At 38.1% G+C, this 18,144-nt stretch overlaps 1 protein-coding gene across 2 annotated transcripts; it reads left to right on the plus strand.

Annotated features, from left to right (window-relative positions):
* The first annotated feature begins 112 nt into the window (after positions 1–112).
* Positions 113–17,558, plus strand: LOC113063900 (septin-8-A-like). 2 transcript variants are annotated; one of them, XM_026234318.1, is made up of 10 exons: positions 113–365; positions 5,236–5,350; positions 5,433–5,628; positions 6,636–6,822; positions 8,092–8,253; positions 9,772–9,868; positions 10,946–11,114; positions 11,453–11,585; positions 12,188–12,357; positions 17,378–17,558. In XM_026234318.1, the coding sequence occupies exons 1-10, from the start codon at positions 336–338 to the stop codon at positions 17,541–17,543; spliced, it is 1,425 nt and encodes a 474-aa protein (XP_026090103.1). In that variant the 5' UTR covers positions 113–335; the 3' UTR covers positions 17,544–17,558. The 2 variants fall into 2 exon arrangements, with proteins under 2 accessions (XP_026090103.1, XP_026090104.1); XM_026234319.1 differs by lacking the exons at positions 113–365; positions 17,378–17,558 and adding an exon at positions 13,592–14,143.
* Positions 17,559–18,144: the final 586 nt, after the last annotated feature.

Raw genomic sequence — 18,144 nt, forward strand, 5'->3', positions numbered from 1 at the left:
GAAAGACGTCCAGTCAAGGCACGTCACCTAATTAATATTCAAGAGCCGTTGGAAACCATACGGTAAGATGCCTTGGGTTCTGCCTTTCAGCAAATCAGCGCACAACGTCTCATTGCGTCATTTAAATTCCTTAGCACGACCTTCACCATAGTAAAGTTCGTAAATCTCCATCCCGACCACAGTGTGTGTGTGTGTGTGTGTGTGTGTGTGTGTGTGTGTGTGTGTGTGTGTGTGTGTGTGTGTGTGTGTGTGTCAGTCAGTCAGCGGACGGTGAGAGAGACGAAGGCAGTCAGGCAGCTTCCATTCGCCTTATTTAAACACATACATTCCTCATCATGACGGCTACGGATGTAGACATATTTTCTGTAAGTACCCTTTCCAGTCAGCTCTTACTTCCAGAAAACCGTTTTCACTGTCTGTACAGTTTTTCTGTAATTAATTGGGACTAGCACGAGCGCTACTCTAGCTTAGCCCAACGGACTCTATCTACATTGACTAGTAGTGCAGTCTGACGTGGTTTATTTACTGCTTTACCGTGTGTGTATGTTTAGTACACGTGTATTATCTGTCATAATGGGCTTATTCTAGCCACATAAGGTATTTCTACATTGTTTGTGAACGAAGAACGTACTGAATGTTACTTAGGATCATCTCTTTATTTAAAGCTGCAGGCTGATACAACCTTACAGAACAAATTTCGGTTTACTTTTGGAGTATTTAAGTGGAATACAAGATTTCAGCACATGATTGCTTTTGTAGGTAACATGTTCACTCATTTACCACTTTGTTGACATCTTTAGTGTTTTGCTGCTTCAAAATCCCAGTTGAAACATCACTACAACAGTTAGTAAAGTTGGTTGAGAATCTAGTTGAAGGATAAGAAGATTACAGAAAGATTGCAGAAAGATTTCAGTCCGTCTGAATGCAACAAGAAGTATGATGCTGCTGATAAGCCACCTTGCTGAAAAGACCTTTGTTTTGGATACTGCAGGCTTCTTAACTTTCTTGATGTCCTTAAACAAGACTTGCTTGGTCAACAAGCTTCACTGGAAAAACCGTGGCAGTCCATCCTACCTTTAGGAGTTTAAAGGATTAGTTCAGTTTCTGATGATAATTTACTCATGTCCTCCAAGATGGTCATGTCTTTCTGTCTTCAGTCGTAAAGAAATTAAGGTTTTTGAGGAAAACATCCCAGAATTTTTTTTCCATATAATGCACTTCAGTAGAGACCAGTGGGCTGAAGGTTTTTATTGCAGTTTCAGTGCAGCTTCAAAAAAAACAAAAAAAAACAAACAAAAAAAAATATATATATATACTTTTTAACCACAAATGCTCATCTTGCACTAGCTCCGTGATGCATGTCTGCAAATTCATGCATTATGTAATCAGCTGTGTGCTCTGGTTCAGAAATAAAGGGTAGGACAAAAAAACTGTTTCTCATTTTCTCCTCCAACCTCAATATCTTCCAGCAATTTTGGTTAAAGTATATATATATATATATATATATATATATATATATATATATATATATATATATATATAAAATTAAGCGATGGTTTTGCTAGATAAGACTCTCATTCCTCGGCTGGGATCGTGTAGAGCCCTTTAAAGCTGTATTGAAACAACAATTTGGACCTTCAGTCCATTGGTCTCCATTTAAGTCCATTATATGGAGAAAAATCCTGGGATGTTTTCCCCAAAAACCTTGATGTCTTTGGGACTGAAGACAGAAAGACATGGACATTTTGGATGACATGGGTGTGAATAAATTATCAGGAAATATTTATTCTGGAAGTGAACTAATCATGTAAGCAGGTTTATAAACTTTGTGTTTTGAGTGATGTTAACGTAGATGTGCTCTGAGTACTGATTGTCTGGGAGGAAGCCCTCTTGATTGTTTGGGTTCAAGAAGGGTTTGTTGTCTTATGAATATGTGCCATGGAAGTGAAACATGGTGCATTGCTGTAGAAGTCTCTATTCAAGACTCTAAACATTGAATGCAAGCATTGTTTAACAATGGCTGAATTAAATGTGTGCTGTCGCAGTCAATGCCATTTGATTAGAGGTTTGTGTGGTTTTAGGCACCATATTGATCATCTGCATTGAGCCGTGGAGGGTCAGTTTTAATTCTAATTACATAATGGGCAAAAAAAAGCTTTAAGGGACAGTTCACCCAAAAATTAAAAAATTTTCATCATTTACACGCCCTCATGGTCTGATGACCTATAGTGTAAGTGACTGGGCTGTCAAGCTCTCTAAGCACTGTAGCTCTAAGATCTTAGTCAATCATTTCCATTTTACATTAAATGAAAATGTACAATAATTTACATTTTTGGAACTATCCCTTCTAATCTCAAATATATTTACAGTCGTCTTACTGAAGGATGCTAAGTAATGGAACAAGACAGTCCTGTTTAACGTTAACTTCATTTATTGTATCATACTCTAGTTTCAGGGCAGGGCTGATGTAGTTATATAAAGCTACATGTTTTGAGATGAGTCAACATCCTGTTCATGCTTAGATGCCACTGACATTAATAAACACCAACATCACATGATGTTGAAGACCCTATTTGGCCAGAACATAAAGGCCTTAAGGGTGTCATTTATGAGTATTAAATACAAAACTTTACACTTGTCATATTTCAGATTTTAGTCAGCTGTGTTTGTGCATGCAGTTGCAATTTTAATTTATTTAATTTTACATTTAGTTGCTTGAGATCACTTCTAGAAAAAGCAGAAAAAACCCAATCTGTTTTTGTTAAGGGCTGATGCCATACTCCAAGAAAAAACAAACCTAGACCATCTGCATTCTTCTCCGTCGGCCCCTCTTTTATATCAGATGGGATGCCAGCTAAATTTCCGATGAGGGTTGTTGTGTCAGTTTGCATGCACGTGTTCAGGTGTATGTAGGGGGTGAGAATAGAGCCGTCCCAATTTGGCTCTTCTCCTCTCTCATTCTGAGCACCCATCTGGCCTGAACAATCTGTGTTGTCCAATATAGATTGTCTATGGATGGCATCACTTTTCCCTGCAGAATTATAGTGTTACATCATGATCTTATTAGCCACTGGACCAAATGATGGAAATTCAAAACTGATTTGTCTTGAGAAAGTGTTCACCCAAAGGATCCCTCATCATTTTCCAAATCTAGTAGTGTGATATAGATAAAGCCATGGTCATTAGTAATTTTATGAACCGTTTTGAAGCTTAAAAATGGAAAATTGCAAACTGTAGGCTAGATTATTCAAAAATATCTCTCTTAAAAAAGAATGTAAATCAGTGATGTTTGAAGTGTTTATTTTTTGGTTGAGGTTATTCTTTCGCAAAGTAATGCATGGAATGTTCCTCGGTTTGCTCAGTGTTTTGTCAGCATGCATGAGTTCGGCCCGTCAATGTGAGGGCGGTTTGAGAAAATATTGTTGTGTGGCCCAAACAAACGCTGCTCTATTTCCTCTTGATCTACTGCCCTCTGAGGGGAAATGTTTCCCTGTGGCGGGGGCATTTGCAATCAGCCCCTATATGGACATTGTTCAAGCCTTCCCAAGTGTTGTTTTCCTCCTCCCTCCAGACTGCCCGTTTCCCAAAAACACTTTCAGCCATTTCCCCTTCACCTCCTAACACTGGGATCTCCGCTTTAGTGCCTCAGCTTTGAAATGACACTGAGGTCGGAGCCAGAATTCCTTTTGTGCTTGATGCTTGATGCCAGCAGAACTTCTGCTTCCCTCAGTAGTGCGCTCTGTGATCGTCTCAGTGACATCATTCACCAAATATGTGCCTGCACTGAGGAAGAAGACGAAGCCTGACGAGGGAGGAGCGCATTGTTTTCTCAGTTTAAGGGAACTCATTTGTGTGATGAAAGCCTTTTAGTAGGTTTTTAGATTAGTTTGGTGCTGAATTATAGGATTTTAATTTGAGAAATGCTTTGGCGTGAAATGACTCAAAGACCTGATGGCCAAAACATCCATAGAACTGCAGCACAAAGCCTGTCAATTTTCTATCTGCTCCAATCCAATAATATTTAAATAATTTCTCAAAATAATTAAACAAAGATATGTGAACAAAATACAAGCACTGGCCATTAGCAATCCATATAAAACCCACCGCAGTATTTGAATCACTAAAAACAGCGGCACATTCCTTTAACGTGAAGTGCCTTTTAAATGGCGATATTAAAATATCAAATTCCCCCATACAGACCTTATTGCTGATGTGTGCTTGATGCAGGCCAGAAAATGAGCCCAGAATATAAATGCAATGCACTAAATGGATAAGTGTTTTCTATGGGAAAACATTTAATATTAAACTTTGCACATTGTGTTTTTATTCTGGGTTCTGCTTGCTTGTACAAAGTATGATTCATCAATAAAGTGTGTACTCAATTTTGCCTTAAAATATCACTGTCTTTCTACATTAGTACTTAATGCAAACCTAGTAAAAACAAGTGGCAGGCAGTGCATGGAGGAAAGCCTTGTTTCGGTCTTCATGTGGACGTTCCTGTAAGGTGTGATGTCATGTGAAAACTATCAATTGCTCCATCTATCCATCCGTCCAATCAACAACCGATGCATAGAACTGCTGCAGAAGTTTCGCTCCGCAATTGTTTCTTTTCAACAATCTGTTTCACAATACAAGAGAAAAGATCTGATGCTACTTCTGTTACATTGCAGCTTTTACACTTTGATTAGCATCTGTTGTTACGGACATTGTGAAGTTTGTACTGTATGTTGAGGCATGAGGCATTTGTGTATGTTCAGTTATGGTGATGAACATGTTATCGCTGATAATAAAAACATACTGCTTTTTTAAACAAAAAAATGCCATGACAATTAATGAAACGGCATGCTTTAAGTAAAAAAAAAAAACAAATTATGTAAATTTAAGATTTGCTTGTTTGAGCCACATGAAAAAAAATCTCATATTCTGCAATAAATTTTGTTCTAGTTATTGAATATGTACATGCATGACATCATTAAAAAAAACTGAATAATAACATAAGACAAAATGTGCATTATTCATTGACAAGGATATTGGGAATGACATAGGAGCGATAACACTTTATAATTTTTTTTTTTTGTCCAAGCAAGCCCAATCAAACTGGCCCAATCTTTGCTGATTTATTGGCTTGACCGCTCATTAGCCACAGTTGCATTGCTTATTGTCGCCTTGTCTTTTATGTGAGCCTTATTTCAGTCCATGTCATCCTCAAGGACTATTCCTCTGATTCCTCCACAGAATGAAGAAAAGCGTAACCTCAGTCTTGGCGGTCATGTTGGCTTTGACAGTCTGCCCGATCAGCTGGTCAGTAAATCAGTGACTCAGGGTTTCTGCTTCAACATCCTCTGTGTGGGTAAGCAACCATTTAAACTCTAAAGCATCTCAACGTCTGAGCTTGTAGTAGAAATGCTAATCGGTCATTCTCTTAACATCAGGTGAGACGGGCATCGGCAAGTCCACATTAATGAACACCCTTTTCAACACCATGTTTGAAAACGAGGAGGCCAGCCATTACCAAAACGGTGTTTACCTGCGGCCCCGAACATACGACTTGCAAGAGAGCAACGTCCACCTGAAACTGACTATCGTCGACACGATGGGCTTCGGGGACCAGATCAACAAAGACGAAAGGTACAGAAACTCCCTAGTGCTCAGACCTGAATCGTTGTTTTGGAGAAACCAGTGATTCGACACAAATAAATCTGTTCGATGGACCTACATGCTTTAGTTCATAAAAACATTTGCTATAATTAGGGCTGGGCGATACAAACAATATCATATTGAGTCGCAATAAAAATGGCTGATAACGATGAAATCCCATATTCATCATTAATCCCATATTGTGAAGAGAAGTGTTTGATACTGTTGCATGAAAAGTAATGTTGACTGCATTCATCAAGCTCGACCTTTCAACCTTGTTGCCAACATTATAATAAGATTGATCAAACTAAGTTTTATACGTTTATTGTACAGAGAGATATGTTTATCACTATCTATGGAGGAACACAGAGTGGCAGCGTAATTTAGACTCAATTAGCAATTTGTTTTACATGCATTTACATTCTGCTGTAGGGTTTAATTCATTTAATTTGAATGTTTTAAATAACAAAATCGATTTTTAGGCATGTCCCAAATGTTACAGGGTTGCAAATCTCATTTAAAACCATTAGGGAAAAATTCAACATTTCTTTTAATATTCAGTTTGACCCTCTCTTTGACCAAGAATTTCGAGAAAAAGTGCCTTGTTTAATTGACAGTTTGGTGAGAGGGAAAAAATAAACACTGCCTGCTAGTCTATGCCTTCTAACCCTCTGAATGTTGGCTGTAAAGATGGACAGACAGGCAGAGACTTACTGTCTGTTTGGTGTAGCCGGGAACGATGCCAGACATTGCATCTTTTGGGAAAAATGGCTCTGAAAGCTTACAAGCAATGCATGCAGGGAAAACTACCCAAGAAGTCAAGAGACGAGGTCAGGCAGTGTAAACATGATCCAGTCAAGACTTTACACAAGACACTCATTCTCACAAAATGTCTCGATTTCATTAGAAATGATAACATGTATAAAATTCTCTCTAATATTCATGCGAGACGTTAATGCATACCACAATCCCTGATGTCTTGCAATGTGTTTTCTCAGCTATAAACCCATTGTGGACTATATCGACACACAGTTTGAAAACTACCTGCAGGAAGAGCTGAAAATAAAGCGTTCTCTATTCAATTACCACGACACCAGAATCCACATCTGCCTCTACTTCATCTCTCCTACGGGACACTCGCTCAAGTCCTTGGATTTAGTCACCATGAAGAAGCTGGACAGCAAGGTGCGTGCACATCACTGCTCAACTAGTAAATGATCTGCATGACACTCTCTCTGCTGGAGAATTAGTTTTAAAAAGTTTTATGATGGAGATGGGTTTTACTTCATTGCAGGTATCTTCCAGTAGCGTGTGAGTAAACCGCTAGCTGCGTCTAACTGGCTGATTATAAAATAATGATTATGAAAATTTCTATGCATATGAATTGCTGACATATAATGATTATTATTTACTCTGAGTTTGTGTGGTTTTCCGCCAGTGCTCACAATAGTGTAATATCAAATAATCAAAATGCTGAATCATAAAAAATAAAAATAAAACATTATATTGCACAATATTATAAAACTGCTCCAGATAGTACATCATCAAATGATTGATTATTTTCCTAGATATTGATATAACATTTTAAAAATTACAAAGTGGTACACTTATAAGATTGTACATTTGAATGGCCAAGTCTTTGCTAGTAATAAACTTAAAAAAACATTAAAATATTTGTATAAAAAATACATCAAATATTTTCATATTTAGTAATTGTGTTCCACCGTTACATTCAGAATTCTTTTGCTGCTAAAGTCACGAATTAGCATCTTTTTAGCGTTCATTCTAGTGTATATATAAAGGATGTCAGTAAAGCTACTCTGATGTATTGATAATCCTTATATATGTGGAAATGTAGGACAGTGGGCAGGAGCTTCTCTCTGTCCAGTGGAAAAAGAGCCAATCAATTCTTCATTTGATCAGAGAGTAATAACACAAACGAAGAGTAGAGCTTAGGGTTTCTGTTTTTTAGGAGATGCACAGATGGTTGGTAATGATGTGGCCCTATGAACACAAATACACATTTAAGCTTGGGAAAGTCTTCGTTTTTCTGTCTGCTGTTATATGTCACATGATCAAGCGTTCTATAGAAAGCATGTGTGTTTGTGATTTGTTAGGTATTTGTTCTGCAAATTAATGTTGATTTGATAAACTTTGAGTTTTGCTCACAGTAAGACACTGAAGTCACTTAAGACATATTTACACAGCTGAGTTAATGCTGCTCTGTGCCTGTTTTTCTCACATGTAAGAAACAATTTGGTTCTGTTTGGTCGTTTAAGAATCTGAGTTAAACACGTGTAGCCTGATTTATTACTGGTGTCATATTTAGCACGAGATCTTTAATTGCATGTTTCAATCCAGAGCGGATCATCTATAATCTAAGCACAAGCAGACGTGGAGCTAGAATGTAGACATATTATGTGAAATGCATTGGTTTTGTTTTGTTGTTTGTAGGTGAACATCATCCCCATTATTGCTAAAGCTGACACGATTTCCAAGAGCGAGCTCCACAAGTTCAAGATCAAGATCATGAGCGAGCTGGTCAGCAACGGTGTTCAGATCTACCAGTTTCCCACAGACGACGAAGCTGTGACAGAAATCAACTCCTCTATGAACGTGAGTCTCATCAGAGACATAAACCACATAAAGACACACAGTACAAGTTCAATTTGCTTCCAGAAGTAAATGTGTATTTCATAGTTGTTGTTTTCTTTTATTTAATAAAAATTACTTTTATTGCTAATATAAGTGATATGCACAAATATGTCATTTTTGTAAGATTTATTTTTGGTCTTTTAAAATCAGCAATAAATAACATTTGCACTTAAGGCTTGAATACGCTACACAAAATCTGTATATACGTGACGTGTGGGTGGAGCTATAGAATCACGAGCGCCAGTAGGCTTTTGCGTTGAGAGCATGTGGAAGCTGTGACATTATCGTGAGGGAAAAACCATCATCCAAAACAAACCATGGCTAACAGTCAGATTCAGCCGTTTATTTATGATCCAGAATCAGATCCAGAGGCTGAAACTGAACGAAAGCAGCAGCAGCAACGACTCGCTCCGAGCGGGGCTCGAACCCGGGTCTCCGGCATGGGAGGGGACGCACTAACAAGGAGGCAGAGACATTTGAAGCAGTTTTACTCACCGCATGCGGCTCCAACACACGATCGTGACCCTTTTTCGTTGGTACTGCATTATCCTTAAGAAATAAACGATGTGCAAATCCGTCGTCAAACTGGGCCTTGTTTGTAAAACAAGCATCTTCGAAATACAGGGAACAAACAAAAACACTTGCACAACTCCGTTGATGCTCTGTAAAAATAAACTCCATCCACTGGTCCCTTAATGCTGTTTCTCTTTTGGTAATCTGTGCAGGGTTGTCTTGCCCTGGCAACCAAAAACACACTCCTTCTGTGACATTTGGCGACGCTCTCGCTCTGATCAGTGAAGTCTGTTGTGCTCTCAGTGCTCTGCTATACGGGAGCGCGCTCTTCCGGCAGAAGTGCCTCAGGACCCATATAAGGAAATTCTGCTCCATCTAACGTCACACAGAGCCATACTCCTGACCAAACGTACAACTTAATTTTTGAAACTTTGTCCATGTTTAGCATGGGAATCCAACTCTTTAACAGTGTAAAAAAAAACTCAGTATGCATGAAATAGCATTTCACCCCCCCTTTAAATCTTTGTGAAATGTGTTCGGCCAGCACAGACTTGGTTTTATTCTTGTCTATTCCTCTACTAGTCTGCATTTACACTACGACACTAATGCACAAGTCTGTTTTAACACAGGTTTGTCATGTTTTCTCATCTGTTGCTGCAGTTATCACTGTCAATCATCGCAATTTCAGCACTGTTTATGTAATCTGTTGAGTAGACCATGGCAAGGTATGCAAAGAGGGTTGCTTGTAGCACTTTGCAATTACTTTTGCTAATATTCACCTCAGTGTCGTGTATTCACATTGACACGCTATGCGTTCATTTGAAATGTTGGGATTCAGTGAGAAAGGACATTTTATTTTGACGTGCATATTATTGCACAGGAAATCAGCTGTGAGTAGTGTTTTCCAAGTCGACTTGTACTTGACTGATGTTTTTATCTTGCATCCTTTGGTTGTCTTTGTTCTAGGCCCATCTTCCCTTTGCTGTGGTGGGCAGCGTGGAGGAGGTGAAGGTGGGGAATAAGATGGTGAGGGCCAGGCAGTATCCCTGGGGAGTCGTTCAAGGTAAGGGTCATTCTCAAAGACGTCTCTTGTGTTGGCTGTAAGAGACGAGCAGGACTCTGGAGAGTATCATGTTCGATGGGCCACACTGGGACTTTCATCTGAACCCTGCTTTTCCTGCTAAAACAATCCCATCAATCAAAGCGGCGATTAAATGCCACTCTAGACGAGAGCTAATTACTGTGTTTTCTCAGATGAGAGCGAGAGAGAGAGAGCTCTGCCACAGATAAGGTCACGTCATTAGTCATGTTTTTCAATTGAATTTGTCCTCTAGTTTAAGTAGAGACTCGTGCTGCGTGAAAGAGATGCTCAATGTAGCACAGCTGTAGTGTTTTTCCACATGATGTAAAATGTAGTCAAATAGTTTTTCAGTTCTCAGCCAATACTTGCAGTGTACAGCTAACACATACTCATAAGAATGCAGATTATTAAGACCGTTTAGGGCTGTCCGTTGATTTAAAATGACTTAATATCTCAAATGTTCTGAAATACTATTAATTATACACACCGTTCCAAAGTGTTGGGTTCTCTTATGCTCACCAATGCTGCATTTCTTTAATTAAACATATTGTGAATTTATTATTATTGCAATTATAATTTTATTGCAAGTTTTTTATTTTTGCCACTTGATCTTTCAGAAATCATTCTAATGCATATTTGCTGTATTTTTATTAGTGTTGAAAACTGTTGCTGCCTAATGTAATGAATTCTTTGACAAATAGAAAGTTCAAAGGAAACAAATGTCTTGACACTTTTGATTAATGTAATGTGTCCTTCCTGATAATAACTTCTTCTTAGTGACTCTTGAATGTATTTCGATAATCTATTTTTCAGATGTATTGATGAGTAAACTCATAAGTGAAATTATAGATGGTGTGTGTGTTTGCTGTTGCGTAATCCTAGTCTTCAGAACACAGTAAAAACTTAAAAATATCACAAAATGTAATGACATCACGCATAATTAATCTCTTATGGGCAGCACTTTTTTGTTGATTAACAGCGTAATACTCAAAGCAATGACAGATGGTTAAGTTCATCAGTGTTGTGCATCTGTATCGATGGTGATCGTGTGTGTTACAGTGGAGAACGAGAGTCACTGTGATTTCGTAAAGCTGCGGGAGATGTTGATCCGAGTGAACATGGAGGATCTGCGAGAGCAGACTCACGCCAGACACTACGAGCTCTACAGACGCTGCAAACTAGAAGAGATGGGCTTCAAAGACACAGACCCAGACTGCCAGCCCTTCAGGTGCGTTACCCAGTGAGCCAAGACAGATTTAGCTGAAAACTCCATTTGGTGTTACTTTGTCAATCACATTAATGTTAATGAAATAGTGTGCCAATTAAAGCATTGTTTTGGGCTGCTGTTTCCTTTTTAAAATCCTGCCCATAAGTGACAAAGCATTCCTGCTCACAGAGAAACTATAATGATACTATGACTATATTAGTGCTTTACCAGTTGTTTATAAATGTGTGCTGCAGCTCATAAACTTTCCTCTTTGTCGTTCTCTTTAAAGCTGTGGTGTGGACCACACTAGTCTCATATGAGATGTATATGATATTGTATTCTTTTTTTCCCGTCTACAGTCTACAGGAGACGTATGAAGCCAAAAGGAAGGAGTTTCTGGGAGACCTGCAGAGGAAGGAGGAGGGGATGAGGCAGATGTTTGTGAACAAAGTGAAGGAGACGGAGTCTGAGCTGAAGGAGAAGGAGAGAGAGGTTAGTCCCACTGCATTATGGTTTCTTCTTTAAAACATCAAGACATCAGACTCCAACCAGTCATCTTAAAGTCCCCATGAAATCAAATTCATTTAGGATGAATATGTTAGCCTTAAGGTTATCTATAAGCTTGAAAACAATGACAACATTTGCATTTACAAGACAAAAGTATTCAGAGATTTTGATGACATCACCCTGCACTGAAGCTCCTCGTCAGGTTTTCTGTCCAATGAAATGCTTTCAGAAATCTGAAGAGCCCCCCCCCGACACTGTAAATAGATGCTGAAGATGCGGCTCAAATTGGACACTCATTCACAGAATTGGTATTTTCTTTATGGTGAATGGCACATAGTGCACTATATAGTGGATAAGGAACAATCCAGATGGTGTAAATCCACTTTCCATTGGCTCATATGCATAAAACGGCACAGGCTTGTCTTCTTCCCATTTCAGTTGAAATTACAACAAAACATTGTGCGCTTCAATGCATTTCAGTGGACCTTGAAATAAACCCGATGAAGACCTGCTTGACAAGATGCAAGATGCATGGTGCAGGTTCAAACAAAGCTTCAGAAACAGCCCTCACTTGTGTGTGTCCTCAGTTACATGAGAAGTTCGAGCAGCTGAAGCGCATGCACCAGGAGGAGAAGAGGAAGGTGGAGGAGAAGAGACGGGAGCTGGAGGAGGAGATGAACGCCTTCAACCGCAGGAAGGTGGCCGCCGAGACCCTCTCGCTCTCACAGCCCCTCAAGAAGGACAAAGACAAGAAGAAGTGAGTTTCAGCTTTTTTTCTTTTTTCTCCAAGTGCAGAGATTTGGCTGTTCTTACATCTGGAGTGAAAGAAATCCAAATCATGAACTCATATAAGCATATATAAATAGCTAAAATCCAGGATCTGACAGATGCGCCAATTTTTGGCATACTTGGTGTCCACAAAGGCATCCTGAAATATTAATAGTACAAGCCACGGCTGATATAACTTTCAGTGCATGCATACTGCTGAAATAGTAAGAGTAGAATAGTAGCACATCGTCTTAAACTCATTTGTTTAATGCTGCCAGTGAAGACGATCCTAAAGAAAGCTGTTGTCTGTCATATTGCACTACTTTCTGTCTGTCTCGTCACATTCACACATAGTTTAATTTACCGGCGCACTGCAGATTTGCCAACAACCATTGATTTTCAACTTTGTCAAATGCATGAGTTAAATGTTGTGACCTCTTGCAGCTCAAATGAAGCTTGTGTAGCACCATCTTCTGGTTATTGATGGTATCTGTGTGTAACATTTCCAGAGCATCCATTTTGTGGTTTATACCTGACATGGATCCACACACTGATATCTGCTTTTTAATACAGTCTCGTGCAACTTTTGACCAGAATAACTGGTCAGTGCATTTAGAATTAGGTGAAGACCGGGTCAGGCAAATAAAGGCGATTTTAACCCTAAAATACATACAGTATTAAACAAATTATTGTGGCATTAATAATTCAAGGGCATTCAACAGTAACAATTTATTTTAAGGACCAGTTCTTACTATTAACTAGTTGTTTATTAGCATGCATATTACTAGCACATTGGCTGTCTATTAGACAGAAGTCAGAGTTAATAATGATAATTGTTCCCTAAACTAAAGTGGGATCAATTATTTATTATTTAATTTGAATTCTGCATGTTTCGAGTCTTTCATGTGGTTTTTATCTTGTAGGTTGCTTTGAAATATAAATTGCAGCACATTTCAAATTATGAAAATTGGACTGATATTCTGGAAAATATTCGAAATGTTATTTTCTGTATGAATGTGATAAGATAATAAAGGAAAAAACCTTTCAACTAAGTTACTTTTAGATCTATAATAGGTCCATTTACTCCCCGTATCACAACGTGTGTGTGTGTGTGAGAGTTTCTTAATGTGCTTGAGTTTATTTGCATGTTTCCATTCTACATCATCTTCAGTTGAATTTAATTTTCTGATTCATTTTCTTGTTTTGTGTTTGTTTTCTTTCAGTTAATTTATGAGCACATCGCAGGCCACCCTGGACTTTCCTCTGTTAACGTCAGCTTTTGTTTTCTGGCATGCTCCTCATGACATTGTGTTGAAGGACCAAAGACCCCGATGAGAAGAACGAGAGATCAATTTCTTCTTGTGTTGTCATTTTTTTTTTTTTTTAGGGGGCTAATTTTTAATGCCCTTCCCTCATCAACCCGGTTTGTTTTTGTTTCGATCCTAACCATCTGTCCATTTGTCTTCCAGTCAGGCCTCGTATTGAGAAGCACATGTTTCCCTTGCTAGTGTACAGTAGTATTGAAGATCTGAGCCAGCAATAATACTAATACACACACACGTGTATGATTTTATTATTATATAAGCCTGCATGGCTTTCTCCACAGTCTTCGTTATTATTGGTGCTGTTTTTACAAGTACATGACAACAGATATGCAAATTATATTTTTTTGTATTATAGAGCATGGTATTCAGGTTATACTGTAACTAAGGTATCTTCCTACACACACAAGGGGCAATGATGATAGAAATAAACACTCCCCTGATTTCCTTCAACTGTTGGGATCTGCTTTGTGTTGCTTGATGTATTCCTTCAGAAATCATTCTGATATACTGGTTTAGGGGTCAAGAAACATTTCCCATTATTGTTTTGATGGAGAAAACAGTTGTGTTTTTAACACTTTTGGGGAAACTGTAAGGCTTTTTATTGTTTCAGGATTCTTTGATGAATAGGAAGTTGAAAGTTTATTTGTGTAGCGCTTTTTACGATACAAATAATTGCAAAGCAACTTTACAGCAAATTACGTTTCTACAATAAAAGAACCGCATTTATGTAAAATGGAAATCTTTTGAATCCTTATAAATGTCTTTAAATTGATTATAAAGTTACATTAATGCTGAATATTAGTATTTCTTTAAAAAAAAAAAAAGGGGGAAAAAAGTTATTACAAATTACTTAAAAGGTGTAGTTTACTCAAATTTATCATTTATTTTCCTTGTCATTCAAAACCTAGATTTATTTTCTAAGAGACTGGAACAAGATTAGGTAAATAATGGTAGAAATTTGTAAACTATTCTCCTCTAAGTTGCTATAGTTCACATTTGCCCTCACACAAGAAAACCAGGAAGAGTGTGTGTAGTGTCAAAAATCAGCTTTTATTCCACAGAAGGACACACAAACACAAGAATCTGCTGTTTTTACCAAATAAAACAAACCGTTCATTATAGAAAATGAGATGTGATGTGAGAGCAGCAGGGATCTGATCTCATACAAGCTGCCTTCAGAAAGGGTCGGGACGAGGGGTTTGTGCTTAAAACATTAGGGGGAAAAACTCAAATATCAGAATTGAAGTGTATTTTCTTCACAGTAATACTCCAAATCAAGACATTATTCTGAAGATAGGAAATGTCAAAACACATAATACTATAAAGCATAACTCCATTCAGGAATTCATCAACTGGCCAACAAATTGATTTCCAAGCACCATAATCATTAAAGCACACGTACAGCATGAAGAACGGATATGAAAACACACAAATATAAAACGTTAAAGTATAAAAATAAACATAATAAAAAAAGCTCAAACAAAGGAATCTCAAATATGGTCAAAGTGCTGCATACGTTTTTCATAAAAATAGGAAATAGAAAGTGCCTTGGCCATCATTTATCTGCTTCCAACTTTCCCCAAACCACACGTTCCCTTATTAACTAGAAGAGGGACGTAACGGAGGACAAGGAGAGATCTGCTCGTGCACGTCCTGCAGTCTGTGGTTTATGGTTTTCATTGACATGTCCTCATCATAGAGGCACCAGAAACCGTCGTAGAAGTCGTCCATGTCTTGGTCTCCACTCGGTGCATGTCTGGCCCGGACGGCCGTCTTTCCGTTCCCATCTCCGTCCTCCTCCTGCATGTGTTGTCCTCTGAACGCCAGCATGCTGGAGGCGTCCAAGATGTAGACGGCGTTGGTGTGTAAGGAGAGCTGGAGACCGGTGAGGTACTCATCCACCGTCTCCTTACAGCAGATGAACTCTGTGCTCTCCATCTAGAACAGACCCAAACATCTGCGTGAGGGAAATATGCCAAGAATCATGGCATGGACAAAGTCGGAGTTGTTGTGGTCCAAAAAAAATAAAAATAAAGACAGCATCATAAAAGTGGACCATATGATGCTAAAGTCTTCAGAAGACATGCAACAGCTTTGTGTAAGAAAATAACACTTAAGTTTTCAAAAAGAGACCGATTTTCTGCACATTAAACAACATCATGGTGAGCAAATGGTTTATTTTTAGACAATTATCCTATTCATTCATACTCTGAACAACAAAAACAAAAAATAGTGATCAACCAATATTTCAGAAACCCACAATGACCAAAAAAGAAAAGGAAAAAAAACAAAACAAAAAAAAAACAAACATTTTTGGCTGAAATATAGTGCCTGAAATTGGTCAGTCACACTTCTAAATACTTAAGCATTTCTAGTCAACTTAAAAATTCAAACTCTGTGTACCATTTAAGTGCACGGTCTATTTTTGCAGAACTTGCTGAATATAACGCACTATAAACATGTTTGTCAATTGAATCGCAAAGTAGACTTTTATTACGCAAATCAAGGGCTGAATTACCCACTACTTTCAAAATTACTGTTTTACATTATTCAAGTTAAATGCACAAAAACTAAATATTTAGTCGAGTTTACTGAAAATGGACGATTTATATGCCAACAATCGGAGTCTAGGGTTTGTTTTGTGTAAACTAAATAACACTTGGATATAAATATTCCTCTTCCTGACCTGAATGTAGAGCCACTACACCGCAGCGTCCTGCGGATCATCTTTACGAGTCTCTCCGTGTCCGGAGTCATTAAGCACAGCATCACCATCTTCATCTGACTTTATTCTGGTTCACCCCAGATTTCTCTGTAGTTATTGTATGTTGTAAAAAAAAAAAAAGCTAAATATCCATGCAAAAGGCAAACAGTATATACCATAGGCTTATCCACCAAAATGCAGATTCATCACGAAAATAAGAAAATAGCAAGTTTGATTTTATTATTTACAAAATACATTACGTGCATATTTACTTTGAGTTGAAAACATCAATAATTAAATATTTAATCAAATCTTTCCATATACGCCTATGTCAGTAGCATGAAAATACTAGTATGCTGAAATAGTATGCTGTTTTTCGTTCAGATATTTTAAGCAGTATAGTTTCACAAAACTAAAGTCAGAGCTTTCAGTTTTTGCTTTATCCTGTTAACGGTCACTCACGTTTTTGAACATAGACTTTAAAGTGCATGATGCAAACCTACTTTTTTTTTTTTTGACAAAGGTCAGACCTCCTGATATGATGTAGGTTTATGAGGTGCACTCTTGCCATAAATTAATCTACTACTTGTCCTACATTATTTTTAACAAAAAGGATTGGTAAAATATCAATTTAGGAGTCTTCAACCTTTCCAACAATATATATTTTGTCATGATTAGATTAGGATTTAATTGTAATATAAAGAAGTAAATGTAGGCGTCCCGTATACGGGACGGGTGACAGTTAACAGGTGAAATGTTGAAATTATACAAATCTAATTTAATTCAGAAATTCCTCATGTTGCATGCATGCAACATCTTTGTTTGGATCGTGAGTAAAATTTGATACGCTTTAATTTCACAGAGAAATGTACAGAATTTTTCAGATAAATAATTTTTCAATCTTTGTGTAAAATATAAATAAAAATCATATAGTGAATATATGTGTGTGAGGTGTTCTTGACTACCTGTGCTTTCTTCAGCAGGTCGGTGAACACTGAGAACCAATCAGGCGTCATCCTCTCCAGCTCCAAAGTGATGATGGCCAAAGCTAGCATGGAGCCCTTGAACTGCCAGAGCTGGTGGCAGGCCATGCAGTGCTGCACCTGTCTGGTCCACAGCGACGCCTGGAGGCAGCGTCTCTTCTGAGAGCCGACCAGCATCAGCTGAGGATGCCCAGACATCAGCAGGCCGTGGAACTGAAGAAAAACAACACACCGCTTAACCATCAGAGCCACCGAGAAACCCAATCACTGACAGAGGCCAGGGGCTGTATTTGTGCTCCTGAGGAATGGTGTGTGTATAAGACCCTTAAGAGTCGGCTGTAAAAAAATGTGCTGTGTTCTTGTTGTCTCTCGCTTGGATTCCTAATCCAGATGTTTTGTTTCTCTTCAGTGCAGGCCAAATCAAAGGCATGCACAACCCAACAAAATGAATTTTTTTTTTTTTTTTGGGAATTGATTCACCATTCAAGTCAGACCTGAATACAAGTTAGCAAAATTGGCAACCGAGATGACACTGATGATTACAATAATGTGCACTTATGAAACCAGGAACGTACATTGTGAAATAAAATAGCGCCAATTCTGATTTCATATTGATGCAGGTGTTTTCTAGCTTTATCTGTTTGGGGAAAGAAGTAAGCCATGTTGATTGATTAGGAATGATGTGATAGTTTCACGAGTTCAGGGTAGTGATATATAATGCCTTTTCTCTTTAAATGTTTACTGTAGAAGTGTGACTTTCCTTT

The sequence above is a fragment of the Carassius auratus genome, chromosome 46 (assembly GCF_003368295.1).
Source record: "Carassius auratus strain Wakin chromosome 46, ASM336829v1, whole genome shotgun sequence".
Lineage (NCBI taxonomy): Eukaryota > Metazoa > Chordata > Actinopteri > Cypriniformes > Cyprinidae > Carassius > Carassius auratus.